The following is a 16,105-nucleotide window of genomic DNA, read 5'->3' on the forward strand; positions in this document are numbered from 1 at the left end:
CTCTTAGTCTTTAATATTTTGAATTGGTTTATTTTTATATTTTTCATTTTGCTTTTTGTTAAAGTTGTGAGCAAATGCAAAAGTTTCTCGGGAGCACAAATCTTGTGAGAAAGCAAAAGCATCAAAATATATGATCTTTTTTTTTTCGTCACCAGGGCCTCTATAGTTTTTTATTATTTTTTTATTAATGTTTATTTTAGTTTAGTTATTTTAGTTCAAGTTAATCTAAACCAAATACATAAATGTTGCCTTGGCTTGCCAACTAGCTAAAAGTGTATGTATGAATTGATATTCAGATAACATTTATTTCAAGCAATCTTTTTAATGCTTAACCCTTTTATAAAACTGTTAATTTGACATTACAAAGTACATCTTTAATAATATACTTGAGTGTTTCGAACATCTTGAATTATTTAGATTTTTTAAGTGTCTTTTTTTTTTGTCTTTTCCAATTTTTTTTTAAAAAACATGTCTATAGTTTTTATTAATTTATTTCGTTTTAGTTATTTTAGTACATCAAGTAAAAAAAATAATAATTTAAATCTAATTTATTTAGCTAACCAATAACCCTATAAATAGAAATAAATTTAATTCTAAAATAAAACCTGATAATAAAATGTGTTTTAATCCCAGAGGTGGGAAAATGTGATTTGATGGAGCTTTGATATGTGCCTAATGATGTGGGGTATTGTACAAGTTGAAGTATTTACCGAATCCCAGGAAGGACCCTACTACCATCACACACATCAAAAACGTGTGTAATTAAATACTGTCTGTCTGCATTACACAACCATCTCACCACCGCTGTCAGTGTCACAGTGGGCGGGGCTACGCAGCATTCGCCGTTGTCACAGTGGGCGGGGCTACGCAGGATCTGCTGTCGTCACTGTGGGCGTGGCTCTCAGCATTTGTCATTGGACTTCCTCCTCACACCTCTGTACGCTGAACGAGTGTTTGAACGGTTGTATTTCACTTTAGCATCTTTGGACCGAAAGAACAGCGGGATCTTTTCACCATGGGGCTCAACAGCGACCCGATCTACCGCAAACTGGAACAATGGTACAAATCCAACGCAGGAAACCTCAACATGAGGCAGATGTTCGAGGCCGATCCTGACAGATTCAACAAGTTCAGGTGAAACACACATCAAACGCGTCTCGATGCGTGCACGAGCTCTGATAGACGTTCACACTGATGTGTCATGTCATCTAGCGTGTCTGCCAGCATCACATGTGTCGTGCATCATCTTGGGTAGAAGGCCTAAATTAGCAAATCTCTTGTATATAACACAGTTCATGTACTATTTCAGTAAGATATCATCTTAATGTTCTCGCGATCTAATACCAGGGCACATATTAGTGTATAGATGCACATATCACGAGAGTTCGTTACATGTTACCCTTGGTTTCCACGTTGATGTTGCAAGGTTATTATTGCCTCATCGGGCCAATAGTCCTGCGCTCCAGGGTCCGCCCTCTGCTCTGTGACACCTGCTTTATTTCCTTCATTTACAATCACATTGATACTATTATAGCATGCTTAGGCCTAACTATTTACCTGTGCTTTAAATCAGTGTAAACCTAGCCATGTTAGCAGCTACACACATAACAAGGTCATTGATCTTCGATCATATGTGTTTCAGCTGTACATGAACCTATTACACGGCTCTTATGTGGAAGCGTGTATTAGTTTCTGGAATTACAATATTTCATTAAATGCACATGAGGCATTTCTCTAGTGCTTTCGCTGCTTATGCAATCTCTTACAGTAGTTTCACATCCTCTACTGCGAAACTGCTGTTGCATGTTCACAATACTCTTTTCCTATAAGACTTTATGAGCTGTTATGGATTAAATTCAGACGTATTGAGTGTCTTATAAAGGTCTATATTAGTTTTCATTCATTCTCAGGGTAGAGTGTTTTATAGGTGTTGGTCAACAGAGGGCGCTATAGCAGCATGTAGTACGTGACTCCCTGCACACACTCTCTCTCACACACACTGCAGGGCTGAATCAGTGCGTGTTGCGATTGAATATTAAACTATTTTATATTTATTACTGATATTAATCCATGTACTGAACTTAGACCGTTCTGATGATGAAGATCAGCACGAATTTGTGCGTCACGCTTTGCTGACGTAATAAGGTCAAATTATGGCGTACTAGTCTGTCTTTCACTTTCTCACAAATTATATAACCTTTTTCATGTAAATGCACAAAGTATATCAGTAAATAAAAAGTGTAATTAAAAATATCTCTTTATTCAAAAATTACCATGGCCATAGTCTCTGCTATGCAATATCAGTTATTGTTACTGCATTAAAACTGTTAATCTGTAGGGATGCACTGATATGAACATTTTGGCCGATACGATAATTCTTTATATTTGAAAGCCGATAACCGAAAACAAAATTTGATCATTTTTTGAGAGCCTGATTACTCAAATAAAAGTCTCATTAAAAGCATTGACCCAAACACTTCAACATAAATCAAACATATAGAGTATGGTAACCTATAGTGAACCAGTGTAAGATTCCTTAACTTTTTTAATGAACTGTACACTGCAATGGCCAAATTTCTTATATATATATATATATATATATAATATATATCCTTTGTTCCACCCCCATTGCAAATCAGTTTTATTGGCAATATACAGACTTTCAGCTGTTTGCAATGAACAAATCAAACAAAAGTAATTGAAATAACAAATGTTTTAAGTGGTTTCCCCAAATTCAACTTAAAATGGAACTTTTAATGACTTCTGCAGTCTCAAAATTATTCAACCTCTTCATGGCAAGAGTCTTTAGTACTTAGCCTAGTTAAACACCCTTTTGCTGTCACGACCTGCTGCAAACGAGATGTATAACCACACCAGCTTCTGGCAGCGTTTCTGAGGAATCTGAGCCTGTTTCTCATGAGCAATGGCCTCCAGGTCAGTGATATTCTTGGGTTTGCTTGTTGCAACCTCCGCCTTCAAATCTCACCCGAGATTGTATATGGGGTTCAGGTCAGGTGACTGTGAGTCCACTGTATCTTCCTGGACTTCTTCTGCAACCAATTCTGGTGGAATTTGATGTCTGCTTGGGATCACTGTCCTGTTGGAAGGTCCAAGCTTCAGCTTCCTCACTGAAGGCATGACGTTTTCTTCTAGGATTTCCTGATACTGAGTCCATCTTGCCTTCCACACTGCAGGTTTCCAGTGCCGGAGGATATAGATCAGCCGCAGAGCATCACCGAGCCCCATCATGCTGAACTGTAGACAGTCTTTTCAGCATATGCTTCATTCTTCTTCCCCCAGACATACCGCTGATCCAGAGGGCCGAAAAGCTCCAGTTTTGTGTCTCGCTCCACAGAACAGAATCCCAAAACCTCTGTGGCTTTATTTAAATGATTTTAAGCACTTTTCTTGTGCTTTTGGGTCAGTAGTGGTGTTCTTGGAGTTCTGGCATGCGTTTAGTGGCGCCTTACTGTGCAGCTGAAACCTCAGAGCCTGTTGTCACCAAGTCTTGCTGCAGGTCTTCTGCAGTCACTCAAAGGTTTTTCTGACCCAAAGCTTCCTTTTTCTGCCCCGTCCAGGTAGTGTAACCACTGTTCCTTTAACTTTGAATTTGCGAACTATGCTTCCAGCGGTGTCTCTAGGAACATTTAGTGCCTTCGCTATCTTTCTGTGTCCTGTGTTTGTGAAGGGCGATGAAATCTTCTCTTAACCTTTTGGACCATTTTTTTGACTTCTTTTTTTTTTGAGTCCTATTTATAACATGCAATCAAACCTGACACTCAACAAACCTTGCCAGTGCAGATATTTCATGTGTTCTAGCTCAAGCACACCTGGTGCAACTAATGAAGCCCTTGATTAGTTACATCAGGTGTGTTTGAGACAACACCTGTTTTGCAGATTTGTGCCGTTGTGAAGGGGCTCTATTCAGGGGCTTGAATAATTTTAAGGTGAATTTGGGGAAACCACTTGAAACATTTGTTGTGTTTAGGTATTTCAAATTTTTTTTTTTATTCGTTCATTGCAAACAGCTGAATGTCTGTACGTTTTGCCAACAAACCTGATTTGCATTGGGGGTTAAATAATTTCGATTACAACTGCATAATAATGCAAACAAGTCATTGGACAACACGTATACAAAACCGCTTGTCCCATGAATTAATAAAATGGAATAAACTGTGCACAGACAATAATAAAATGATTTTAAGTAAACAATATTGTTTATTTAAATAGCCGACAGGAAAAAGTGATGGTTATTGTTAATAATGCTAGTTATTATTTTTTATTTTTTTTTTATTTTTTTTTTAAAGAAACATTTTAAATACAATATTGCAGTTTCATGTAACAGCATGAAGTACTTGAAAAAGTACATTTTGAAAGCTTCTATGGAAAACCACTGTGGTATTTTGGACAAAACTATGTTTGCAATAATTCAGTTTTGTTAAGAAATAGATCATGAATATATTATATGGTGGGAGGGAAAAAATTTTTAATTTTCTTTTTTTTCTTTTTTTGTATAATTTAATATCCAGAGTCATGTGGCATGCTGCAATATGAGAGTCCATGTTTAATATAAGAGTGCTGTGTGGCTGCCGGGACGAATACATTTTCTCAAATGGCTCATTTAGCTTTCCTCATCTGTTTATTTCACTGTCCCAGTCTAAACACCACTAAGATCCTGCTACCCGAATGTATACCAGGCTTGAATGATGTTTCTGGATTATCCATGTTGTGCGTGAAGCAAAATTAAACAAATAATGATCCATCTTTTGTATATCCTAACTGCGTGTGTGATCTCGTCTTGTGCGCAGTCTGACGCTGACAACAGATGATGGAGACGTTCTGCTGGATTACTCCAAGAACCTCATCAGTGAAGAAGTCCTGAAAATGCTCTTCGACATGGTACAGTTTACAGTCTTCACATCACAATCGACTCAAATACCCTCTTCACTCTGCATTTTCACAAAGTCATCGCAGAGGGTGTTGCTATTAAAAAGCTGTGTAGTATCTGAGCTGTTACTGTAATCTCTCTTTAGACTTTAGCTAAGGCTCTTTAAAGCCCTCGTGTGTGTCCATCTCCAGATGTTAATTGGCTTAATGCATGTGTCCTAAAAGCTGCTGAAAATAGATTGTGTATGAAATGACCTGGTCACTGGGACACACGTGTGTGGTGTAATGTTTACAAAGTGTACGTCAATTCTGTTGAAATGCATATGAAATACAGTGAAATGCATAATCTTTCCAAGTATACTTCATTTATTAGCGTGCCTGATCATAGGCGCTTGACACATGCGCTCTAGAAAGTTTCATTAAAAAAATAAGAAAGTTTCGCTCTAGTCCAGTTTCTGTTTCTCTCCAGAAGTTATATGTGATGAAATGACTTTGCACTCTTTTAAACTATAAACTTTAAAGTATTTCTGATTTCGTCGCAACTGTCGTGTCCGGTGTGGACATGGTGTAAGTGTTCACGTCAAACCTGAAGTATACTTTGTGCTGTGTATGTGCAAAAATGGAAGTATACGTTAACCTGATTCTGTACTTCCTCTTCAGCCAATCAGAGTAGCAACTGCGAAACTGAATCACTCTGAAACTGCAGATTTCTCATAGTAATCACAGCAGGACACAATACACAATTGGTGTTTTTATGGTTCTTTGTATGTAAGTTTGCACAAGTCATGAGTCACCTCAACCGTTCTCTTTCCCTGTCTCATCATGATTAGGCACGATCAGTGGGCGTCGAAGCCGCCAGAGAGAGGATGTTTGCAGGAGAAAAGATCAACTTCACTGAGGTGATAATATCTCAATAAAAACATTTAACTGAGACTGAGCAGTTTTGGTTTGAAATGACCAGCTGTGATGCCCTTCTATGATTTGCTTCTGTATGTTGATTTATGGGGACTCAATTTCTATTGACACACAGCAGAAAGTTGTTAAAACCCTAGTTTTCCTCTTTATGGTAAATAAATGAACAATTAACACCTCAGAAAGACATAACTGACAAGAAACAGTAACACATTAATCAAATGTCAATTTACTAAGGGAGCATAGTTGCTATTGTGTGTTTGTTAAAGCTGAGTTGTGTGTGTTTGTTTGTAGGGTCGTGCTGTTCTCCACACCGCGCTGAGGAACCGTTCCAACACTCCCGTCATGGTGGACGGTAAAGACGTGATGCCGGAGGTGAACCGAGTCCTGGAGCAGATGAAGAGCTTCTGCCATGTGAGTAAACGTGCTTGTAAACAACAACCCACTTTTTTTATATATATATATATTTCAAATATTCGTTTGGTGGGTTGGTATTCAATTTGAAAATTCGAATATTCGTTTTTCGCACACCTGGCATCCCCCTCGAAACGGTTCTCATTCGCGCTTGAATATGTTCAACACTATAAAATCTGACGAAATACAATACTGTAATATGTGTTTTGGGTTAAGCTGCGTTGCTTTGACATTGTGGAAAATAGGATAATAGAAACAAAATGTATTAAGCTTTTTACCCGTTATTATCAATCTAAATTAATCTCGTTTTTAATTGAACTTAATTTAGTTTTTCTTTATTTAAATCTAACCTTTACTGTGTCAGTAATTTGTTAGTCAGAAAAATATTAGACTACCTTATTAAAAGTATTGCTTAAGTTAACAGACCTGTGTGTGTGTGTGTGTGTGTTGGCCTACGTGTGAATGTATTTACTTTGTGTTGTTCATGGGGAAGATGTTTAATATCACTAGTGCAGTGTCCGTTCTCAGAGCATATAAGCCCTGCCGGCGTGAGGTGTGCCGCTTCCTTATCGCGTTGTTCTGTGGTTTATTAAAAGTTTATTAATTCTGAACGTGTCTCTATCTATATTGCACCAAATGCGACACTGCACTCCCTTGTGAAGTCGATTGGATGAACGGTTCTCGAAATAATCAAAATGCAAACGGACATACAGACACATAGAGATTCCTGCCTTTATTAGAGAGAAGAATATGTTCAGCACCCTCTCCCCGAAGCTTCGAATATTCGATGTTCATTACTACCGAAGCTTCGAAGCTCAAAAAATGGTATTCGGACCAGCCCTAATACATCTGTGTGTGTAAACGCAGACACGTCATGGCCATAACCCAGGATGACAATGTCAAGATTCATCAGGCTCAAATATGAATCATTTTCATAAACTGGCTCCTCATAAATTGGAGACTTGACACAAGATCTTGACCAAAAATGAATGCACCTCTTGATGGAAATACCATTTGAGTTATGGAATATGGCCATAATGAGTCTTCCTGCATGCTACACACTCCATCAGTTAGGGTTAGAAAACTGTTGCCAAACATATAACATGCTAGAAACATGATAATCACTGCAATAATGATCCAGTCATAGACTCTTAAGCATTTGCCTATTTAAATGAACGGTGAATAAACTCACTGGAACTGTTTGTGAATTAAACAGTTTTATTACACACCTTCCAGCCAATCAGAGTCAAGTATTCAGGCAGACCATGGTATAAATAATATTAAAATCCAGCAGAAAGAACATTAATAATACCAGTATTATACACAGTACTCATACTTAAGTATGTTTAATGAAATTATAGTTTAAAAAGTGGGCTAAGTGCACTTGATATTTAGAGTTCACCATATGCGTTTTAAAGCAATATATTTAACAATTATTTGATTTAATTGATTGTTCAGCTGACTGAAAAGTCCTGAATATTGTCATTGCGTATGTGTGTATTATTTTGCAGAAAGTGCGCAGTGGCGAGTGGAAAGGCTTCAGTGGTAAAGCCATCACTGATGTAGTGAACATCGGCATTGGAGGTTCTGACTTGGTGAGTTTCCCGAGAGCCGATGGATGTTTACATGGAGATTTGGTCATCTCTTAGATGGGCAGTTTAATAAATCTGTCCATAATAGTTAAGTTACGCTATCATATGGAGTGTAGCCTGTGATTCTGGATTGAAACTGCAGACATGTTTGTTAGATGTTCTCTCTGTTAAACCAATGGCTAGGCCTCATTGAGTCGTATCTGGTAATCATAAACAATATAATGTGTGGAATCATGTTTGTTTGTTCAGGGTCCTCTGATGGTGACTGAAGCTCTGAAGCCGTACTCTAAAGGAGGACCCAGTGTCTGGTTCGTCTCTAACATCGACGGGACGCACATGGCCAAGACCCTCGCGCAGCTTAACGCTGAGACCACCCTCTTCATCATCGCTTCCAAGGTCACAACCGGCATAAACTATAGTCTGAGATAACAGTGAATGATAGTCTTGTACAGCAGAATTGGTGATACAAAGTGAACAAGTTGAAGTTAATTTCTTAATACGTGTTGCTCTTTAGACATTCACCACCCAGGAGACCATCACTAACGCTGAGACGGCCAGAGAATGGTTCCTCCAGACCGCTAAAGATGTTAGTACCTTCACAAACCGCTGAAACTGTCGTGAGTGGGAAGTTTCCATTGGTCTAATTCTGTGTTTGTATATTTCTAGAAATCTGCTGTGGCCAAACATTTTGTGGCTCTTTCCACAAATGCAGTAAGTACAGCATTATGTCACCGTTGTGTCAGTGTTAAAAGTAAAGTTGATTTATCTGTAAGACACTTGCATGCATTTCCTGTTTCCTCGCCAGCCAAAAGTTAAGGACTTTGGTATCGACACCAACAACATGTTTGAGTTTTGGGATGTGAGTATTGATTTCTTTCCAAGCATATATTACTGCATGAGAATGTAATAACTGAATGCTTGTTTGCTAGTAATGTTTTAATACTCTGCCATGTTTTTGAATTGGCATATTGCCTGTTTCTGATGCTGAATGCTCATGTTTTAGTGGGTCGGCGGACGCTACTCGCTGTGGTCGGCTATCGGTTTGTCCATTGCACTGCACATAGGTACGTCTGCTGTGTGAATAGTCCCATAAGGCCCGAAACATGCTGTATGCAAGTGTTTATGATCACAAAACCACTAGTTGGATGCTAGTTGGTGTGTTGTACACAAAATAAAAAATGCAATTCAAGTATGTGTTGCATTTTCTGCATCACCAGAGGGGGCGCTATAACATTAGCATAACCAGTCTTCTGTGGTCAGTTTATTCTTTCAGATCCACTACTGTCATAGTTAAACTGGTTTAAAGTCAACGTTAAATCATAATATTGACCCCGTCTACTTTATTAATCCATGTTCCTGGCTCTATTGTGAGCGATTCATCAAAGCTTTTCCAAAAAATATGGTTTGTTAATAACTAGTTCTGACACTGAAACTTTTCTTTTAACTGGCATTACTAATTACTCCATTCTGGCGTTCACAGTGAGGAAAATTGTCACCAAATATTTAGATTTTCTCAGATATAGTTTATGTTCCAATAATAAAATATGTTTTGCTATCCATGTCACATTAAAGTATGTAAAGTATGAATGCACCAGTTTTGGTCAAACGTTCATGTTTATGTGCTTGTGTTTCTGGCCTAACTTCAGCCTGAATCAAATTTGAAAGACCTCTAGTGCAGCATCTTGCACTAATAGATTGTTTACATTTTTGTGCCTCTAAATGTTCCAATAACTTTATTTATTGTCATCTTGTAGGTTTCGACAATTTTGAGCAACTTCTAGCTGGTGCTCACTGGATGGTAAGCACAATTATAGTATGCCAGTGTACAAGAAGACTTAACTCTACACTGCACACTCCACACTGTGTACATCAGAGCATCTGAGAGTTAAAGTGCCCTTTTGTGCTACTCTAAAGGTTCTTCATTTAGTTTTGCAGGTCTCCTATAGACCTTATGTAGCCCCGCCCCTTTTCAGCGCTGCGCTCGTTGTCTTGTCTTCTGGTTTGTATTTCCTCAGCGATCGTATATATTTATGAATGAACTACTAGTTTTAAAATATTCCCGGTCTTCTGACATTTAAGACATCTGCTTTAAACATTACAATGCTCATGATACCTTTCGTTAACGCTACAATAAGTAAATCCACTTCACCAGCTAATTACTCCTCGACAGCGATGCCATAGAAATATACAGAGCGACCGCTAAAACGGAAGTTCAAAGACAATATTCTAAAGATGGCGGCGTGCTTGTTTCTCTGGCCTGTAATAGGATTATATGCATCCAAGGTCAAAAAAGCAGAAGCAGCTTTCTCTCAGTGTCTGAAACGGTTTGATCAAGGATTCAGTCTCTCTAAACCCCTCCTTTCCGAGAGCCTGCTCTGATTGGTCGGATTACCCAGTCTGTTGTGATTGGTCTTCTCAGATGGCCCAGTCTGTTGTGATTGGTCTACTCTGCTCTGATTGGTCGGATTGCCCAGTCTGTTGTGATTGGTCCACTCTCTGATTGGTCAGATGGCCCAATCTGTTGTGATTGGTCTACTCTGCTCTGATTGGTCGGATTGCCCAGTCTGTTGTGATTGGTCTACTGAGATGGCCCAGTCTGTTGTGATTGGTCTACTCTGCTCTGATTGGTCAGATGGCCCAGTCTGTTGTGATTGGTCTACTCTGCTCTGATTGGTCAGATGGCCCAGTCTGTTGTGATTGGTCTACTCTGCTCTGATTGGTCAGATGGCCCAGTCTGTTGTGATTGGTCTACTCTGCTCTGATTGGTCAGATGGCCCAGTCTGTTGTGATTGGTCTACTCTGCTCTGATTGGTCAGATGGCCCAGTCTGTTGTGATTGGTCTACTCTGCTCTGATTGGTCTGATGTTCCAGTCTATTGTGATTGGTCTAGCTCTACTCTGATTGGTCTGATGTTCCAGTCTGTTGTGATTGGTCTACTCTGCTCTGATTGGTCGGATTGCCCAGTCTGTTGTGATTGGTCTACTCAGATGGCCCAGTCTGTTGTGATTGGTCTACTCTGCTCTGATTGGTCGGATTGCCCAGTCTGTTGTGATTGGTCCACTCTCTGATTGGTCAGATGGCCCAATCTGTTGTGATTGGTCTACTCTGCTCTGATTGGTCGGATTGCCCAGTCTGTTGTGATTGGTCTACTGAGATGGCCCAGTCTGTTGTGATTGGTCTACTCTGCTCTGATTGGTCAGATGGCCCAGTCTGTTGTGATTGGTCTACTCTGCTCTGATTGGTCAGATGGCCCAGTCTGTTGTGATTGGTCTACTCTGCTCTGATTGGTCTGATGTTCCAGTCTGTTGTGATTGGTCTACTCTGCTCTGATTGGTCGGATTGCCCAGTCTGTTGTGATTGGTCTACTCAGATGGCCCAGTCTGTTGTGATTGGTCTACTCTGCTCTGATTGGTCGGATTGCCCAGTCTGTTGTGATTGGTCCACTCTCTGATTGGTCAGATGGCCCAATCTGTTGTGATTGGTCTACTCTGCTCTGATTGGTCGGATTGCCCAGTCTGTTGTGATTGGTCTACTGAGATGGCCCAGTCTGTTGTGATTGGTCTACTCTGCTCTGATTGGTCAGATGGCCCAGTCTGTTGTGATTGGTCTACTCTGCTCTGATTGGTCAGATGGCCCAGTCTGTTGTGATTGGTCTACTCTGCTCTGATTGGTCAGATGGCCCAGTCTGTTGTGATTGGTCTACTCTGCTCTGATTGGTCTGATGTTCCAGTCTGTTGTGATTGGTCTAGCTCTACAAGCACTATGGAAGATCCGGAGCTTATATTTAGATATGATAATGGCCGTTTGGTTTACGACACGATCTGTAAACAACAATCCACCTATCACTCAAGTGGCCATACCCTTAATTATGCAGAACCTTAAAACTTTAAATAATTTAAACGGTTGAGTTTAAAAATTCACCACCCTCACAGTTGTCATGAAAGACAAAATTAGCTATATTGTCCAAAACCACCTTTCGCACCAGGCTGTAAAAAAAATGTTCTGACTTACAGTTGCAAAATAAGGATTGCAAGTCTATGGATTGACTTTCTTCTGGAGCCTGTCTCTAGAGGCCCGTCGATGAATTGCAGTTTGTCACTTCCGTGTTGTATTCAAGAGAGAGACGGAAGGTTACTGCTTGGTTTTACTGTATAAATTCCAGCAAAAATCATTCAAGTTTTTTTATTTTATTATTATTATTTTAAAGGTTTCAAAAACATCTTGCCAAAGGACTGCGGTTGAAAATTAGCCAGCTGGCTAACACTGGCACATTTACATTTATGTTGATTAAATGTGTGTTGCCCTTATAAAATAAAGTTAGTTGTCAAGTTCATGACAAGTGGATTTGGTTTGCCGCCACAGAAAAATGCGTCTTCCCGACTTTGATAACACAAACCAAACTCTTTCAGTCAGAGCAACAACTACAGTGCTTGAGGGTCAAAGTAGACGTTCACTGGCAGCCAATGAAGACCGTAGGTGGGCATCATGCAAATTTGTTAGAAAACTACGTAGGTTCATGCAGGAAGTGAGACTGGAATTACTGACAAACTCGTTTCAGGCAGTTCAGAATCATCACTTTCTTCTGGGAGACCAACTCCATTCATCTGCACTTTGATCTTTCAAACTTTACAGACCTTTTACATTCACGTACAGTTATATTACACACTACATGAAATGTAATATCTGACAATGTATAACAGGGGCACTTTAAGTGTTTCTGGGAGTAACGTCTCTGTGCTATTTATCTCCTAGGATAACCACTTCCGCTCGGCCCCTCTGGAGCAGAACGCTCCGGTCCTGCTTGCCCTGCTCGGCGTCTGGTACGTCAACTTCTTCCAGGCCGAGACGCATGCTCTGCTGCCCTATGACCAGTACATGCACCGCTTCGCTGCTTACTTCCAACAGGTCGGTCTGATGAATGTCATAAATGTCATTGTTTCTGATAGTAGGACACTTTGTTGAGTTGTTGATACTCTTTCAGGGAGATATGGAGTCCAACGGGAAGTACATCACCAAGTCTGGCACTCGTGTGAATTACCACACTGGACCCATCGTGTGGGGAGAACCGGGAACCAACGGGCAGCACGCCTTCTACCAGCTCATTCACCAGGGTCTGTGACCCTAAATCTCCCCCGTAGACTAGTTCCTGGTTTAATTGACATGTTAATGTCCATTTGTGATGCTTTTATCATGATGGATGTTTCTCTCCGCAGGCACTCGCTTGATTCCTGCTGACTTCCTCATTCCTGCTCAGAGTCAACATCCTATCAGAGATAATCTGCATCATAAGGTGTGCAGACGGTCTATGTGTTTCTAAGTCTTGGTTTTCCGGTTCTCTTTGGCTCAAATAACATGAAATAACATCTGATGCCCGTGTTTGTCTAAGCGTTACATCACACTCTTTCATTTTATGAACCCGGTAGATCCTGATGGCAAACTTCCTGGCGCAGACGGAGGCTCTGATGAGGGGAAAGACCACCGAGGAGGCCAAGAAAGAGCTCCAGGCTGCTGGGATGTCTGGGGATCCACTGGAGGAACTCTTGCCCCATAAAGTGAGTGATTCTTTACTTGAAGACCATGTGTCGATAGATGCATAACTCTTTGAACGGTATCTAAAGAGTATGTTTAGAGCAGAGGTCTTCAACCTTGCTCCTGGAGGCCCACTGTCCTGCAAAGTTTATCTCCAACCCACTAGAGGAGCAGGGTTGAAGACCTGTGTTGGAGCTGCGGCACACTGTTACAAATGAGCTTCCAACAGTGTGTTATGGTCCAAAGGGCATACAGTTGATTTTCATTTGAATAAACAATGCTTGCCAAGACTGCTTTAATTTGTGTTTGCCAACCATGTTCCTGGAGGCACTCCAGCAGGACACACTTTTGAACTTTTCCTGTTCAAACACACCCAATATAACTTTTCAGACAGTTAACAGCAGTGTGTATGGCAAGCCATTTTAACTTTTATTAATTTCCAGGATATGAATTCTTGATATCAACAATTCATTTTTCACTAGTTCAAATTATAGTTATTGATATCAGGAATTAGATTTATACTAGTAACAATGCTAATTATTGATAAACAATTACATTTTTACTAATTAAAATGCTCATTCTAGACATCAAGAATTGAATTTCAGCTAGTAAAAACTATAATACTTGATATCTGTAATTGTATTTTCACTAGTGAAATGTCACCATAGGCTGCCATTCAAATTCAATTATTGATATCTAGATTGAGCATTTTAACTAGTAAAAATGTAATTGTTGTTATCAAGAATTAGCATTGTTACTACTGGAAATGTAATTTCTGATATCAAAAACTGCCATTGTTACTAGTATAAATCTAATTCCTGATATCAATAACTATAATTTGAACTAGTGAAAATTGAGAGTTGTTGATATCAAGAATTCATATCCTGGAAATTAATAAAAGTTAAAACGGCTTGCCATAAGTGTCCTGCCACTAAGGCTGCATCCAAAATCGTTGGTACTTCTTTTGAACAAGTACTTACTTTACGGTCATGTGACCAATAACGTGAGTTGCATCGCTTACCCAACATTTACGAATCCTCTCCCATGGCCTTATGGGACCGTAAAGTATCCTTTGTACGCGCACTTCAGTACTTTTTGCCTACTGTTTTGAGAAATTGTGACATCAGGCATACTACTCTTTTCTAATATTTTTTTCGCCTACTATATAGTCGGGAATTAGGCATGTTTGGATGCAGCCTAACTCGTCATTTCATTCTGACTGAAATGGAGAGTAAAATTTTGATTTTACTCCAGTAAATGTGATATTTTTTTGTATAATTATACATTGTTTTTCATAGGTTTTCCAAGGAAACAAGCCAAGCAACTCTATCATCTTTAAGAAACTTTCGCCCTTTATGCTTGGTGCGCTGGTTGGTGAGTATCAAACATGTTATACCAGTGCTTCCTTTTGTAAACGTCACGTGCGTGTTTTGTAGACCCTACACTCATGGGTGATATGATGTGTTTGTTCTTGTGTTTCAGCCATGTATGAACACAAGATCTTTGTGCAAGGTGTGATGTGGGATATCAACAGCTATGATCAGTGGGGGTGAGTCCAATGCAAAAGTATTTTGCAACATCAATTTGGGTCAAGTTCATTTAATAAAAAATGATAGAAACAACAAATTAGCCAATAAGGGCTTTGCCAAAATGTGGCTGTTTAAGTCAACGAGAAAGAGCATTGCAAGCAAATTTGTATTTATTTTTAAATTGTATTTCTGAGTGAAACGCCATGTTCAACTGAAAAATGTAGGATGGGACTTTATCCTTCAGGAAGAAATCCATTGGTTTGTTAAATGTTGTCGCTCTACCAGAATTGAGCCAAACAAATAAGTGGGCTTGGAAAGTCATTTCAGAGGCGGAGCAATTTATAACTTTATGCCGTGAATTATTTAAAAAGACTAATGTGTGAAAATGTTGGAGTTGTTAAGAGTTTCATTCATCTGTACATTTATAGAGAATGACACATTTTGTCTGTCCCATCAGTGTGGAGCTCGGCAAGCAACTGGCCAAGAAGATCGAGCCTGAGCTGCAGGACGACGCAGAGGTTCATTCCCACGACTCCTCCACCAATGGACTCATCAGCTTCTTCAAGAAGAACCGCTCTTAGATGTGTCCTGACTCCTCTGCTTTAACCCCACCTCTGCTGGCCCCCTCATCCAATGAGATTAGTGAATTATGACACATGGCATAGTTCAGACGGCAAGCCTAGACTATGAGGATGAGCACTTTATGTCTGTCATCTATAAGCCATGAGATTCTTGTGTGTTGCGTGAGATTTGACTGTATTCATGTATCCGTGGACCAGTTTGAGACGACTGTATCTGTATGCACTGCACATGCTAGATGGATTCATTTTCTCCTTTGGACCAATAAACCACAATAAATGTATTATTTGCCACGCCCACTTTGCCTGTAAGTTTTTCTCTTTGTTCAGCAAGATGTATTCGATGATGATCAATGAAGTGTCCATTACATGGACCTGCACGTTTCAGATCCGGCACCAACTGAATTGCTTTCATAAGCGGTTTTAGTGAATTCATCTACTCCCTTCTTTCTCTTTTGTTGCAAGAAAGTTAATCTACATTTAATTAGCATTTCATGAAAATCAGGTAACTACTGCCATTATGTTACATCAACACAATGCGTAAAATGCATTTAGTTTTTCACCTAACGTTACCCTGCCAGTCTGGCCCAATTTGGCATCAGCGTGATTCAGAAAATGAACGTATGCATGTTTTCTCTTCCAGTCAGATGTGAATTTTATAAAT

The 16,105-nt window shown here is 39.6% G+C and overlaps 1 protein-coding gene across 1 annotated transcript; it reads left to right on the forward strand.

Annotated features, from left to right (window-relative positions):
• The first annotated feature begins 879 nt into the window (after positions 1-879).
• gpia (glucose-6-phosphate isomerase a) lies at positions 880-15,725 on the forward strand. The gene is made up of 18 exons (XM_081356447.1): positions 880-1,134; positions 4,809-4,899; positions 5,718-5,786; positions 6,094-6,213; positions 7,725-7,808; positions 8,055-8,201; positions 8,320-8,391; positions 8,472-8,516; positions 8,611-8,664; positions 8,809-8,869; positions 9,560-9,603; positions 12,558-12,710; positions 12,787-12,916; positions 13,019-13,095; positions 13,229-13,357; positions 14,633-14,708; positions 14,817-14,883; positions 15,321-15,725. The coding sequence occupies exons 1-18, from the start codon at positions 1,016-1,018 to the stop codon at positions 15,442-15,444; spliced, it is 1,662 nt and encodes a 553-aa protein (XP_081212573.1). The 5' UTR covers positions 880-1,015; the 3' UTR covers positions 15,445-15,725.
• Positions 15,726-16,105: the final 380 nt, after the last annotated feature.

Source organism: Scardinius erythrophthalmus, assembly GCF_964197995.2.
Source record: "Scardinius erythrophthalmus genome assembly, chromosome: 24".
In the NCBI taxonomy this organism is placed as follows: domain Eukaryota; kingdom Metazoa; phylum Chordata; class Actinopteri; order Cypriniformes; family Leuciscidae; genus Scardinius; species Scardinius erythrophthalmus.

What these genes read in the sequence shown, in the direction of transcription:
- gpia (XM_081356447.1), top strand. Translation starts at nt 1,016, where the DNA reads ATGGGGCTCAACAGCGACCCGATCTACCGCAAACTGGAACAATGGTAC. An exon ending in CTACCAGCTCATTCACCAGG is followed by an intron (nt 12,917 to 13,018) that starts GTCTGTGACCCT and finishes TTCTCTCCGCAG; the next exon opens with GCACTCGCTTGATTCCTGCT. An exon ending in AACAGCTATGATCAGTGGGG is followed by an intron (nt 14,884 to 15,320) that starts GTGAGTCCAATG and finishes CTGTCCCATCAG; the next exon opens with TGTGGAGCTCGGCAAGCAAC.